This window comes from Nannobrachium achirus (assembly GCF_963921795.1).
Source record: "Nannobrachium achirus genome assembly, chromosome: 16".
Lineage (NCBI taxonomy): Eukaryota > Metazoa > Chordata > Actinopteri > Myctophiformes > Myctophidae > Nannobrachium > Nannobrachium achirus.
The window spans coordinates 23,482,359-23,497,439 of NC_137823.1; the positions used below are offsets into that span (position 1 = coordinate 23,482,359).

Sequence of the window (15,081 nt, forward strand, 5' to 3'; positions counted from 1 at the left end):
CTTTCTTGAAAATATATTTAAAAATCTCCTTTCTGATAAGCAGCAAGCTAAATATGCTTAGATGATTTTTTATTTATATTTGGATAAATGTGCGCGATGTTATAGCAAAACGGAAGTGGGGAGGAGGCTTCACTTCCGCTTTAACCGGGCACTCATCATCAGAACTTCCGTGTGTAACGGGAGCATTTGCAAATCGCAGAGTCAACAGTCTGGCCACGTAAGACTACTGTACACCAAATAAATGCATCGCATTTCAACAGCTTTGTTTAACTCCGGTGCAAGATCAACAACAATCTTTATTTGTAGTCAATTGTAAGAAAGTCATCTGTGCTATGAACAAAACAAAAACAATTCAGCCTTGTTTCAACCTTTTTTTCACATGCATGCACTGCTTTGCTTTCATATTAACACTTCAATTGTCCAATCGTCTGTTGTTCAAATGGCAGCGTAGCTTTTATTTAATATCTTGAGAATGAAACAACATAAGGAACAAGCAGTCAGAACTGCTGGGAAACAGCATCTCTGCCCAGGTTCATTTCAAAAACCCACGGTGAGGCCTTTAGGAGGACCAGCCAGGAACCCACTGCTCCTGAATTAAATGTTTGGTACTGGGAGTCTGGCGCTACGCACAGGTCCTGGACCTGGTGAGAGCAGAAGTAGACCTGGTGAGACGTAGGAGGAGCCCGGCCAGGAGTCAACCCACAGAGCCTGGTCCTTCCACGCACCAGAGTAGAGTCGGCAGAGTAGTTCCGGCCCTGTCTTTCCCTAATGGGACTGATCGTGGGTAGCTAGTGGGATGTAAAGTCGGGACTTGATCACCCCGGCTGGGTCACCTGAGCGACGGGTATGATGTTGCGAGACCCGAAACCCCTATGACCTTGGGCTACATCACTGAGGATATGTCCCAGGTGCATCCATGCGATGTTTTTTCGTTATACTGGTGGGACATCACATCAATAATCACATCACATCAATAACACATTTTAAAAGGGAAGCCGTGGACCATATAAAAAATTGCTCCTGTGCCAGGATTAGCCCCCGAAGTGGACTTTGGACATTCCTGGTTTAGTATCTCCCTCAACACCAAATCTCTTTCCCGAAAATAGACGAAGCTCCCGATATTTTTAAAAAGGGGGAGAACATTTTGATTGTATTTCCTCCCCCTGGAATCTCTGTCTGTGACGGTCTGTGTCTGTTCGTGTGTCCACCACACATCACAAGAACCACCCGACGGATTAACTTCAAACTCTGCGTGCATATTGCCAAGGACTCGAGGGAGTGATGGGCGGAGTGCCTATCTATAAATGCACGGAACCTCGAGAACCGTCCCCACGGATCGACTTCAGACTTGGCGTATCCCTTTTATGCCCAATTGCCCATATATGGAGATACCTGATGTCATCAATAAGCCATTGTATAGTACTGAGACTATAGCTTCACAGACTAGCCTCCAAGTTCTATGATAAGAGATAGATGCACTAACTTCTCTAACAACAGGTACAATGGATACAGCATAATCAGGGAGGCATGCGCTCCCAAGGGGCATCATTCCCAATTACCACAATTCTAGTTCTATTGAATCAGCAATCATTTATTCATAATCGGTTAAATCAATTCATTCCATCAACTGTTGCACCCCTAGGTATCCATCCTGATCACTTGATTGATGTGTGTCTGCTTCAGGCTAGGACAGTGATTGATATCTTGCTGTTTCAGAATTAAGAGAGTGATTGATATTCGTCTGCATAGTTCCGAATAAGAAAGTGATTGATATCTTGCTGCGTCAAGATAGGAGAGTGACTAATACAGTGAGTCTATGGCTGCTTCTTGCGTTGAGATATAAAAGTATAGACGGCCCTACAGCCTACACCTGCGAGAACGGGAAATGGTGTCCTGCCATGCTTTGAAGAAGTTAACCGATGTGGTCAGAGAGGGAAATGTAATAAATTCAGGGAAATAGAAGAGACTTTTATGCAATTAGACTGGAAATCAGTCTGGAATTAATTACACTCATCTTTTTTATCTTCCCTTAATAGTTGATGTTGAGAGTGGGAGGAGGGGGGAGTGTTCATCAACAATAATGTAAGCATGACTGTATGTTCTATTGATGCAAAATATGAATATATGTTTTTTAGTTCATTGGTTCTCAAACTGGGGTCCGGAGACCCCCTGGAGCTGGACCCATACCTAAATGATAGTTAGGAACCAAATGGACCCTTATGTGTCTGTAACTCAGAAAGTGTACAAATGGAATGCAAAATTGTGGGTGAATAATCTCTTATGGGGGTCCCTCCCTGGCATATCGTTTCAAATGGGGGTCTGCGTGCGGGCTAATAATAAGTGTCAATTTCGGGGTCCTTGACATCACGAAAAGGTTTGAGCACCACTGTTTTTAGCCTAGTTCAGATGGCTCCAGCACAGCAGTAAATACAGCCTCTATTGTTAGATTTGTGGTCCATGGTACCCTGGTGAAGCGATCAGATAACTGCTGTAGCAGAGCTCTGCAGGCCCTTCGGCCCTGTGAGGTTAAGCCATTTACTGAGAATTGTCCCTCCATAAAAACCCATTACTGATGATGACTGAGCTCCCCGTGCTGAGATGTTAGTGGCCCGCACACGCACACACATGCACACAACCCATGCAAACGTCTGATAGCGTCCATCAAGCTGCCATCGGCTCCTTGGAGGAAATGGACGTTCCCACAAACCATCATGTCAACTCATCGACTTGCCTCCAATTTTATTAAAGGGCCGATTGATATAATAAGGGGAAAACGGGCGCTCAGTCAGTCGCGTGCATTCATGTACGGCAGACACACTTGGATGCGCACACTTGTATGCACACATAAATACACAGGGTTCCCACACATTTTTACCAATTAATTTCCAAAACTTTTCCAGAATATTTAACCCAATTTCCAGTACTATCTATCTATAAATGCGAGAAGTCTCTGCGTGTGTGTCTGTCTGTCTGTCTGTCTGTGTGTGTGTCTGTAATCCGCGTATCTCGAGAACCGTTCGTCCCACCGGCTTCAGATTCGGCACGCGCGTTCCCCGCCGCGGCACGGAGTGCAGTGCCGGGTCTCGACCCGACCCGACGCGCGGTTTTCCCGAACCGGCGCGAAACGTTCGGAATCTCCTTATGCGGGGTTGATTGTTGACATCAGGCTGTTCCGGAGGAAATCGGCGAAAGCTCTGACTCATTGTGACATCACTTCATAAAAGGCTCTGACATCACGTACGCCACATGAGTCAACAAAAAATCTCTGTGATTGTGTATGTATGTATGTAATCCGCGTATCTCGAGAACCGTTCGTCCCACGGGCACGCGCGTTCTCCATATATGGGCATAAAATGAATGCCCCCATATATGGGCATAAAATGGATTGCAGACAGACAGATACAGATATCTCCATATATGGATATAAATGGACAGAGGCAAACAGATGGTCAAAGATCTCCATATATGGGCATAAAATGGACGCAGACAGACAGATACAGATATCTCCATATATGGGCATAAATGGACACAGGCAAACAGATGTTCAAAACGGGTCCTATGACAACAGGTATAATGAGGTTTGCATTAAAGGGGGAACCGGCACTGTGTCTGCAACACAGTTGGAGGCACAGACAGATACTCCATATATGGGCATAAAATGGACGCAGATAGACAGATATCTCCATATATGGGCATAAAATGGACCCAGAACTATAACTGCAGTGATCTCCATATATGGACATAAAATGGACGCCGACAGACAGACAGATACAGATATCTCCATATATGGGCATAAATGGACACAGGCAGACAGATGGTCAAAACGGGTCCTATGAAAACAGGTATAATGGGGTTTGCATTAAAGGGCGGGGCATTCATTCCCTATTTACATTGTTCCGAGTTGGCCAGGTCGCTGACTAGACGCTGGGCCGCCCGAAGGGCGGCCCAGCTTCTAGTATAACAATAATTCAGCTCAGTAACAGGTTGCTTACTCCTATGTGCAATGCCCAAAGACAGGTAGTGTATGCCAGTGGTTCTCAACCTTTTCAGGCCGTGACCGCCGAAATAATCATATTTGAACTGGGGACCCCCCCACCCTGACGAGCACTAAGAATAGAGGAATTTTGTATAACACGGTTCTATTGTGAAAATAGCTGATCTACATGCTAGATCGGCTATTTTCACAATTTCTGCCTCTAATATTTGACAATTTGGCAAATGTTTAATTTGTCATTTCAGAGTTATTAACAAAATCAATAACCAAAGACAATGCATAGTTATTTTTTCCAGGACCTTCCAGGACCCTTGATCAATTCCAAAACCTTTCCAGTACTGGAAAAATATTTTTCTAAATTCAAAATATTTCCAGGAATTTCATGACCGTGGGAAACCTGAATACAGTATGTGCACACAAGCACAAAGCAGACTTTTTCTTCTTTTATCAAGCTTTGGAGAAGGGCCGGTTACAGAAATGATACTCTTGCCGCCTGTCCAAAAATTAAAAAAATACTGTGAATGAATCTCCAGCAAATATCAAAACTATTCATACTGTATGATATAGTTGATGCCTCAAATACACCCCTGGAAGGACCTTAATATATAATAATTTCTGCTTGTAAAATCCTTACATCTGTAAATCCTAATTTACCAATGTAACCAAATGGACCAAATAGGCCTTGTCTGCTTTGCGGTTCAGAACATAAACTTCCCAAAAAGCTACCACATCCTGGTTCTGAAATTACATCAGCGAGTCAAGCCCGCAGCCTGCTCCCTCCAATGAAGCAATTAACCCAAACTAATTAAGCCAACTCGTTCCACTTCCCCTGTACTCCCACAAACTGATACCGCGCCAACGCAGCAGGCTCAGAGGAGCCTCCTATTGGACCGCAATCTGATCAAGATACTGATGCAACCATACAGTCATGAGCGCAAATGAGTTTAAGTCCCGATAAAGTTACCGTATGATCCCTGTAAAAAAAAGTGGATAGGCTAATCCGAGGACTCCCTCTGGCTATGAACCTGATTGACTTCTATTGTCATCTTAAAACTAAGCTGATTTAATTCAAACTCACTTCCCGATAGAAGGAGAGAAGGGGAGGGGGAGTGGTTAAGATCACTTCTTTGGTGGAGTTTAGAAAATCACGAAAGTTACTTGAGCGATTAATTTATTTCTAAGTTCCCTGGAGTGATAAAACAAGACTGGGGGCACTAGCGCAGGGTAAGAGTACCTGTTTACCAGAACGGAGACTACAGGTTTGAACCCTTCGCGGTGCCACCGATCAAGCTGACGTACGAACACAATTGCCCGTGTTAGTTGGCAGGAAGCCGGGCTATCTTTGTCCACGGGCTGGAGTGGCGCAGCACCTGTCAGCGGCAGGTGTCAAACAGGAGTAGTAAGGACAATGGATAGCATTTTTATAGCGCTTTTCTAAGCACTCAAAGCGCTTTTATTGAACTTTGTGTGTCCTTTTTGAAGGTAGCAACTTATATTCCTGACACGAGGCGATATTCTGCACCTTAACCCATTTAGACCTGGAAAGCATCTGTGTCACTTTACATTTAACCACTTTAAACATTATTTTATACTATTCAAAAATCATGTGCAAATCTTTGAATATATACTGTAATATATTTTTAAAACATTTGTTACTCAAATGAGATCCCTGGAAGTCTTTTCAGATGGGGTTCCTCGACCAAATACATATAATTCTGTGGGTCTTTGATATGAAAAGGTTTGAGCACCACTGATATAGAAAACATACGTTTTTTTCTGAAAACTGTTCGTTCATACATTGGGAGGTGAAGCGGTGAACAGTCGACGCCAGCGTCCCCACATTAAAACACGCTAACACTGACCGACTCATTGGAGGCAACGTGGGGTTCAGCGTCTTGCCCAAGGACACTTGGACACGTGGACAGGAGGAGCCGGGATTCGAACCGCCGACCCACGGCTCTACCTCCTGAGCCACAGCTGCCCCAGAATGCTGTAGCACATACATGGGCAACTGGCGGCCCGGGGGCCACATGCGGCCCCACCTCCACTTAATGCGGCCCGCAGGTTAATACCAGAATACTGATATATTATTGATTTCAGCTGTTATAATTCCAAACATGACCTGCTTTAATTCCGTCAGTCTATATTAGTAGCTTAATGACTAGTATAGTAGTATTAAAATGTCTTCTTTTATGTCCAACGTATTTGTATTTAGGTTCATAAAGTTAACATGAGTATATAACTAAATGCGTTTGAAATTAAATCAAAATGTTACATTTCAGGATTCCAATTAAAAAATAAAACAAATAATTCAGTATTCCAATTCAAAAGAAACACAAATAGCCGATCTACAAGCTCAAAACGCATCGCAGCACGATGCGTTTTGAGCTTGTAGATCTGATATTTTTGCTTCTTTTGTATGAGATACTAGAATGACAAAGTACATAGGACGTAGCAATATGCAATGTGGCCCTCTGGAGTGAAGGTGGAAATATAGTGGCCCTCGCCATCATCAAAGTTGCCCACCCCTGCTGTAGCAGAACAGAGGCACCATGTCCTCCCAGTGGGGGCTCCTCACTGGCAGGTGAGCCAGTAGAGATAAAGAGAAGTAACAATACACATACAGTAGGTGTCTGGGGAATTCAGGAAATTTGGCATAACGACTACAATGGGAGAAAAGGAGAAAGATTCAGTAACACTGGGAGGGAGACAGCATAATATATCATAAAAGGGAGTCACCCGGAGAGAAGGTTCTGGGGGGAATTAGTTCCTGGTAATCTTAGTGTAGGCGTGATTCCAGAGGCAGGCATTTTAATCTCTTGCTTACAGCTGTATTACTGTAATTAAATCTATAATGATATTGCAGTAAGTTTGCAGTATTCCCGTTGATTGCAATGGAAAACGTCTCGGATGAAAACAGTTCCGGATCGGACGTCCAAGACCAGTGGTTTATTTTGGTCTAAAGAAGGTAGTTTGTTGAAGTGGCTTTTGTGAAGGAGGTTTTTGTTTTGGCTAGGGTTTCTACAAAAAGCCTGGAGGAGAAGACAAATAAATACTTTAGCTTTTTGACTGTGTGATTATTTTGGATCTTTCCGTTTGTGTGAGGAAATGACTGTGTTGTATTTGACAACAGCGGATGAAAACAGAATGGAAATGTAACATGAAAACAGGTATCTTAGGCCATAAACGCATCTATCTAACTGTCATCTACAAGACTGAACAAACAGAACAAATTAGCTTTGTTAAGAATAAAATGTATATATATATATATATATATATATATGAGTAATGGGCCTATACTTCCTTTATGGTCTGAAAATCGAATCAAATTAAGCCAAAATCTATTTCATATACAGAGCACTGGATGACTGCATTAACACTGTTACACTGACACCTAGTTGTAAGAAGACAGTATTACCTTTTCCACTCACTTCCTTACTTCCATTACTTAAAACTTTATATAATACTTTACAGTATATACTATAGCCCTATATACCATATAGACTATAACCCTATATACTATATACAATGTGTGATATTTATTTTTTCAATCTCAACCTATAACATGCCCAAAAGGGACGCCATGTCCTCGATTCCCCTCATTCCTATTCCATTCATATCATTCCTTCAATCCATCTATCCATCCATCACTATTTTATGTGATTTCATGGAAAAAAAGACCAATAGCCCCATCATGTGTTTGTTCATTGTATTACACAAACAGATTGAACTATCTACAGCCAGGGTTTGGCAGCATTTCTTTTGGGCTCCCTCCAGTTTTGTTGTTTAGGATTTAGGTTAATTGGTTGCATTATTTTGGATAGATAATTTAGGATGTGTTCTGTTTAGTTTATTTTGTTTCTTATTTTGCTGTCACAGACTCTGAATAAAACCCATTGTATGGCTGACTTTAGTCGCTGGACATTCTTTGGGAGTTAAGGAGAGGAGGATTTGCTTTGGCAATGTAAACCTATGTTTTCTCATGCCAATAAAGCTCCTTTTAATTGAATTGAGAGAAGGAGTTCCATACTTTCATGTTGCACCTCGGTTCCCCTAGGCTGGGACAGTAACAATTTCATACATAAAAACGAGGAAAAGACATCCTTCACTGTTCTGCATACCCTTGGCCAGATTCTAAATTTAGCCTCAACAATCGACTGATCAACAAAGGACTTCTTTAGTAGTCTGACCTGATTGAATTATTGAACTTTGTGTGTCCTTTTTGAAGGTACCGACTTATATTCCTGACACCAGGCGATATTCTGCACGTTAATAAGCCATTTAGACCTGGAAAGCATCTGTGTCACTTTACATTTAACCACTTTACATTATTTTATACTATTCAAAAATCATGAACATTTGTGCAAATCTTTGAATATATAATATATTCAATACATTTGTAACTTTGCTTCTGGGGAGGTCCCTGGAAGTCTTTTCAGATGGGGTTCTGCGGCCAAATACATATAATTCTGTGGGTCTTTGATATGAAAAGGTTTGAGCACCACTGATATAGAAAACATACGTTTTTTTTTTAGAAAACTGTTGTAGAATCGGCCTCTGGTCTAAATGGGTACAAGCTATTAATATTTATTAATTCTTGCACCTTAACTAACATCCATATCATGTACGGTACATACTATCTGCTGCTATGCTCACGCACCTTGGGTCTAACCTCAGGTACATACCACACCAGATAGATAATATGCTATTTGTAACGCCTAAGATTCGAACCCAGGTCTCTCCTGTGTGGAAAGCCAACATCTTAACCATTAAAATAAATGGAATTCCCTATAATCCGAGGGAGAAATTAGACTTTTAGGTCATCCGGCTGAGGCTGTGAGCCACTCTGCTGCATACAGTATGTAAATACATAGTTGTTTACATTGATCTTTCCCTCTCTCTCCTTGCACCCCCTGCCCTTTCATGGAAATAACAAAAATCACACCCATGTGAAGGCAGCAGTGCTGTTGATGATGATGATAATGATAGACCCACATGACGTTACAAGATAGGGACATGAGACATCAGTATTTGATACAATGGCAAAACACATGGACATAAACACAAAGTCACATATTGGAGCGTTTAGCGTGGATCAAAAATGATGGAGCTTGCACAAAAAAAAATATTTTTAGTGACCATCCATCCATCCTCTGCTGACTCTATTGTGTGTGTCGGTCTCACCTGATGCTGAAGCAAGGCATCCTGGGATGTGAGGGGACCAGACGGTGCTGTAGATGACCCCTTCGTGACCTTTGAGGGTGCATAGCGATTGGCCGAGGTTGGGGTCCCACTGGGAACGCACAAAACAACAATGTTAATGATGATGAGGATGATGATGATGATGACGATGACGATGATGATGAAGCGGGAAGGAAAGAATTATCAAAGGAAAGGAAGGAAGGTAGGTCTCACCACTTTAGCGGTTTGGTCCCAGGAACCAGAAACCACCAGATTCTCTCCTCTGGTCTGACTCCAGTCTACAGCATACACCTGTATGCACACACACACAAACGCACGCACGCACACACACACACACACGCACGCACGCACGCACGCACGCACGCACGCACGCACGCACGCACGCACGCACACACACACAGTGGACCACAAAGACAAACTATTTATTTATTTTAAGCAAAGATTTATAATACACAAGATAGGGAATGCTGGTTGGAGCCACTAGAGTGCGACATGGCAACAAAGCCTACAAATAGCCTCCTAAGTAGGCGCTGGTGTCTCACGGCAAATCTCGCTAACGTCCTGTTTACTGGTTCTAGATCCCGCGAGAGTGTGTTGCTGGGACAGAGAAAGGGCGATAATAAAGTTAATTTTCTCCTTATTTGTGTCGCTGAAAAAAATACTTTAGTATGAAGATTTTTGGATATAATGTGGCTTGTGCCGATCGGGTCCAATATTTAGTTCAGTGACCACGGTGCTAAAGAATTGCTCAGAAGCTGTGTTCATGTTCACTCTCCCATTGGAAATGAATAGACTTCAAACCTGCTTCCCCCTCCTAAAAAGGTGTCCAACTACATTACGCGGATACGGGAAGTAAACCGGAGATGCCATGTCATGCTATTTCCGTCTTGGTTCTAAGTCCTAATAGAGCGTGCGTGCGTGCGTGCGTGCGTGCGTGCGTGCACCCTACCTCCTGTGTGTGCTCCTTGGCCACGCGGAGTGGTGCGCTGTGATTGGCTGTATCCCAGAGCTGCAAGGTTCCGTCTCCGCCCCCCGCCACCAGGATGTGCTCGTTGGCTTCACTCCACGACACGTCAAACAAGCCGTCACTCCACTCACAACTACACACACACACACACACACACACACACACACACACACACACACACACACACACAGGAGGTAGGACACATTCACAAATACTTTGTTTGTAGGGATGGGACGATATGAAAATGTCATATCACAATTATTGTGACCACAGAAATCGCCATTTACAATAATCAAAATATCCTCAACATCCATTATCCTGGGGTGGAACAGTTGCCAAAAAATAGCAGATCTACAATTACAGAGGGTTTAAATTAGACCTGGGCATTGTGCGGCCCGGGGGCCGTATGCAGCCCTTTGGTTCACTCTGACCGGCCCTTGTAGGGTTAATGGCAAATTACAAAATAAACAAATTTTCTAATTTTACCTCATGCATGTGTAGCAGAATGGGCGTTCGTTCCCACAGTCCACTCTCCGCCCACTCAGCAGTGGGTTGATTGCCACCAGTATATAGGCCACACAACCCTACTCACAGTCAGCCGTCTGTTTCTGCTCACCTAGTGCCACACAGCACACTTGTTGTGGGTGCTCTGCAACCACTAAACGTTGTCTTCTAAACGCTGGCCGTTGGGCTTATCGCGGTGCTCCTGTCTTGTTAAATTCAGGTATGTCTCTCTGTCTTGCTGCTTAAACAATCGCCAGTATATGCTGCATAGTGAACTTGAACTTGACCATGACCGTTTGTTGTCTCTTAGCTTTGATGCTACCACGCTCGTCAACGAGCTCCTGCGCTTCTGTGCGGTGATTAAGAACACGCACATTAGGTAGGTTTATAGTCCTCCCTCTCCGCAGTATAGTTTTGTTTGGTGTCTGCACCAGACTAAACATGGGCTTTGTTTTATTATTCCAGTTTAGTAACAGCTATACCCGGGGGACAGCTATACCCGGACGGGACATCCGTGTCGGCCGCTGTTGTTTAAGTGGTGAGTTGTGCATCTCTCTGTTCCTGTTTCTGTGAACTTTATAGTATAATTAGTAAACTAACCGGGCCGCTTGTTGCCTGTTTCAGGGCCAGGGCAGCTGCTGCTTTGCGGACCTTTTACGGTCACCAGCCATTAAGAAAAGCCAACGCCCGATACCATACCACTCTTCCTCCATTCATAAAGTTGCCGGCGGGCGGCACGAAGACACGGCGTTTGTACGGCTCCTTACAGCCGTCCTACCCGGCGGTCCATAGCCCGGCTTTCCGGCCAGCCTTATTGTTTGTTATTTTGCTTTATGATTTATTGTATTGGATTTATTTAGTGGTTTAGTGGTGGTTGGTTATGTAGTTCTCTACCTGATTTAATTACAACGAGCTGGCACTAGGCCATACTGGCAGACGACAGCATTTATTTAGTTTCAATAGGAAACAAAGTGTATCTTGGAACTACTGTGATTCAATCATTTTAATACCTGTTTCTTTCTATTACACAAGCCACGGTGCTGGGGCCTTACATTGGGACAGGGACGGCCGCCCAGGGTTGTGGTAATCCCCCCGTTTGCTGTGTTTGATTATATTATTTTGTTTATATTGATTTGCTGCGATTTGTTGGAGAGCCACTTCCCTGGGGCGGTCGCCCTATCCCTATTCCCCTTTGCCCTTTTGCACCTGGCCCATAGATAGTCACATAAGTGTTTTATTGTTGATTGCTTGAGTGCACTGTTCCTCTTTTTAACCGATTACAAGTATTAAGTGACTATAAAAGAAATGATGATGATATGATTACTGACTACATTAACCTGCTAAGTTATAATAAAAAGCCCGTTTTGTACTTTGGTTACATACGTTTATGCCTTGATTATTATTGTAAAACGAACTTGTGTGTTCTTAGTAATTTAAGGTGTTTGAATTAAATAATAGAACTATTTCCGGTGGCGTAATTCCACCGGTGGCGTTGTCTGGCAGCTACCCTAAATTATACCATTATGCCACACATGGAATGAAATTTCCACACAACTCTTCTAAGGCAGGGGTTCCCAAACTTTTTTGTCTCAGGGCACCCCATAAATATTTTTTAAATCCGAGGCACCCCTACATTATAATTTTAACTCCCAGCACCTTATATTTATAGCATATCGTAGTTGTCGGGTGGAAACCTTGTATTTCCAAAACCGTTTGTTTTGTATTTATCATATATAAAATTAACTAAACTAGTGAAAACAGCAGATCTACAAGCACACAATGCCTCGTGTCGCGAGGCGTTGTGTGCTTGTAGATGTGCTGTTTTCACTAGTTTTGTGCGACAGTCTTGTATGATGAAGCAGGGCTTTGCTTTACCAAAATACGTACACATTTGAAACTTGGAGATACGAGGTTTCTGCCTGACAGTGACGATATTTTAGTGATTATGTTGCGAGGAAAACGTTGAGATAATAGCCATTTTGGTTAGAACTGACTGAAAATAACTTTGTACTTCAAGTTTAAAATGATACTAAATATTTTTTCAAGTGTCCAAATAAATTCCAAATAGGCTATTATCAAATTATCTTGCGGCACCCCTGGACTGCCGTCGCGGCACCCCAGGGTGCCCCGTCACCCACTTTGAAAACCCCTGTTCTAAGGTATATTAATGACATAGTTCAATATTGGAAATGGGTGGTTTTCCCCTTTAATTAATACTGAGGAATTTACAGGGTCCTAGACCGGTGTTTCTCAAATGGGGGTATGTGTACGCCTAGGGGTACGTGGGAGTAAAAAAAAATAGAACATGGGAATATGTATTTTACTGTTATGGTTAACCAGTAACACTCCCTAATCGGGAGATAAGCGACCGTCAGGTCGCAAGGTTAATGATAAAACATTGACAGAGATGGTGTGAACCTGCTCATATGTACATTTCTAAACCAAATTACATCAATTACTTGACTAGTAGTAACTGTTATTGAATAGACAGCTATTTTTATTTGCCATTATGCCGTTTATTTTGAAGGTATTGGTTTTGGAACTGGACTTTTGATGTAAAGGGAAGTGGGTAGGCCTACTTGGCTTCGGAAATCCGTGTAAGGGGGTACTGTAGCCAAAAAAGATTGAGAACCACTGTCATACGTAGACAACCTAGAGGTCAATAAAAAAACGGGTCCTTGACATGAAAAAGGTTGAGACTGAGAGACAGACAAATAGCTTGAGAGTTTTACCTTCTTACGAGAGAGATCCCTGTCTCTGTCTCTTCCAGCACAAGCAGTGTACCACAACCTGGAAACACACACACACACACACACACACACACACACACACACACACACACACACACACACAAACTTTGTTAACCAACTCTTGGGTCCACAGTACAGTGCGTGTATATGCACCTTCTATATTGTACCCATTCTAGCTTATTGCAGTGGGGTCTGGAGACCCCCAGGGGTCCTTGAGGGGCTTCCAGGGGGTCCCCAGCTAAACAATGAACAGTTTAACAGCTTATTTTCAGGCTATACAAAAATAGCCCATCTTCAAGCTCACAGCACTCACAATGCACATTTACTCTCTCTTATGGGGGTTCCTGCACTTCCTGGCATAACATATTTTCAAATGGGGGGGTCCATGGCCAAATACATATATATTTGGGGGTCCTTTACTTGAAAATGATTTAGAACCTTAACCAATGTCAGTCCACCTACAGCATTTTATCAAAGTGGATTCCAGGGATTCTGTGGGTTCCTTTAGGCGGGTCTAAATTGACCCAGACAAGTCTGTAACTCTGACACATGGAATTTGGTTGGAGTTAAGGGGAGACCTTGACATTTTAAAGTTTTAGAAACACTGAGTCTGAGTCCCTACCAAAAATGAGTAGAGCGCCACCTGCAGTTGGGCTTAACACAGTACACCACTCACCAGTGATGCCGTAGTACTGGGACGTCGCACAGGCCAGTCTATTGGCCATGAATGGAGACACCTCCACCGCGTAGCCATGACGCCCCGGAGCCCGAAACGACTTGACCGCCGCCGTCATTGTCACCTGGCTGCTGTCAGTCTGTCACCTCACCTGCTGTCACCCTATGGCTGTCAACAACGGAGCATAGAGCCAGAGTGTTTTTAACAACCTCAACGACGTTTTCTCTGAGAAGCCAGGTTCGTGGGTGAAGCGCATGTATTTATGGTCCAGCCTCCACTACAACATTAACGCATAAAAAATATATAGCCTAACTGACGTGTTGTTTTATCACTAAACGGTGCTGTCAGTGCTGAGGTTCCACTCCTTCATATACTTCCTTGTTTTGGTCAGCTGACACATGTTAACCAACCAAGGAAAGAAGTAGGTCTGCGAGTGGAACTCTCTTGGTTGGTCAGCAGGTGGAGACATTGCTCCGCATAAACCGTTCTGTTGTTTGCTGCACGTTGGGCTATTAATGATAACATTGGTTCTCAAAGTGGGGTCCGGTGGTCCCCGGACCACTCGTTGAAAACCAATGCTATAGATCAGGGGAATATACAGAAGAACATACATACAATCTTTTTGTTGTTGTTGTTGTTGTTGTTGTTGTTTTATTATCCATAACTTATGGCTCGAATGTTGCATGATTGGGTCGACAAAGAAATTACATGATTTCTTTTGTTTTAAATCCCTTTAGCATCATTGTATAAACAGCCTATCACTGTAGCTACTTTTGCAAACTGTTAATAAAGTATTCGAAAGAAAGAAAGAAAGAAAGAAAGAGAAAATAATATATAAATGAATAGATGAATGAATGAGTTATGATTATAAAACAACAAAAACACAATAATAACTGTGCATTTACCCTACAGGCACAAATACACACTCATTCTCTCTATCTGTATATCTAGCTCTCTCACACACACACACACACACACACACACACAC

At 43.0% G+C, this 15,081-nt stretch overlaps 1 protein-coding gene across 1 annotated transcript in view; it reads right to left on the reverse strand.

Moving 5' to 3' along the window:
• pex7 (peroxisomal biogenesis factor 7) overlaps positions 1–14,449 on the reverse strand; it is a 112,502-nt gene extending 98,053 nt beyond the window's left edge. Inside the window, exons 1-5 of the mRNA XM_080743969.1 lie at positions 14,094–14,449; positions 13,400–13,457; positions 10,146–10,296; positions 9,410–9,487; positions 9,179–9,287 (exon numbers count right to left, since the gene is read on the reverse strand). Of these exons, the coding sequence (XP_080600095.1) occupies positions 9,179–9,287; positions 9,410–9,487; positions 10,146–10,296; positions 13,400–13,457; positions 14,094–14,211 (514 nt within the window). The 5' untranslated portion in view covers positions 14,212–14,449. The remainder of the gene's footprint in view (positions 1–9,178; positions 9,288–9,409; positions 9,488–10,145; positions 10,297–13,399; positions 13,458–14,093) is intronic.
• Between the last annotated feature and the right edge of the window lie 632 nt (positions 14,450–15,081).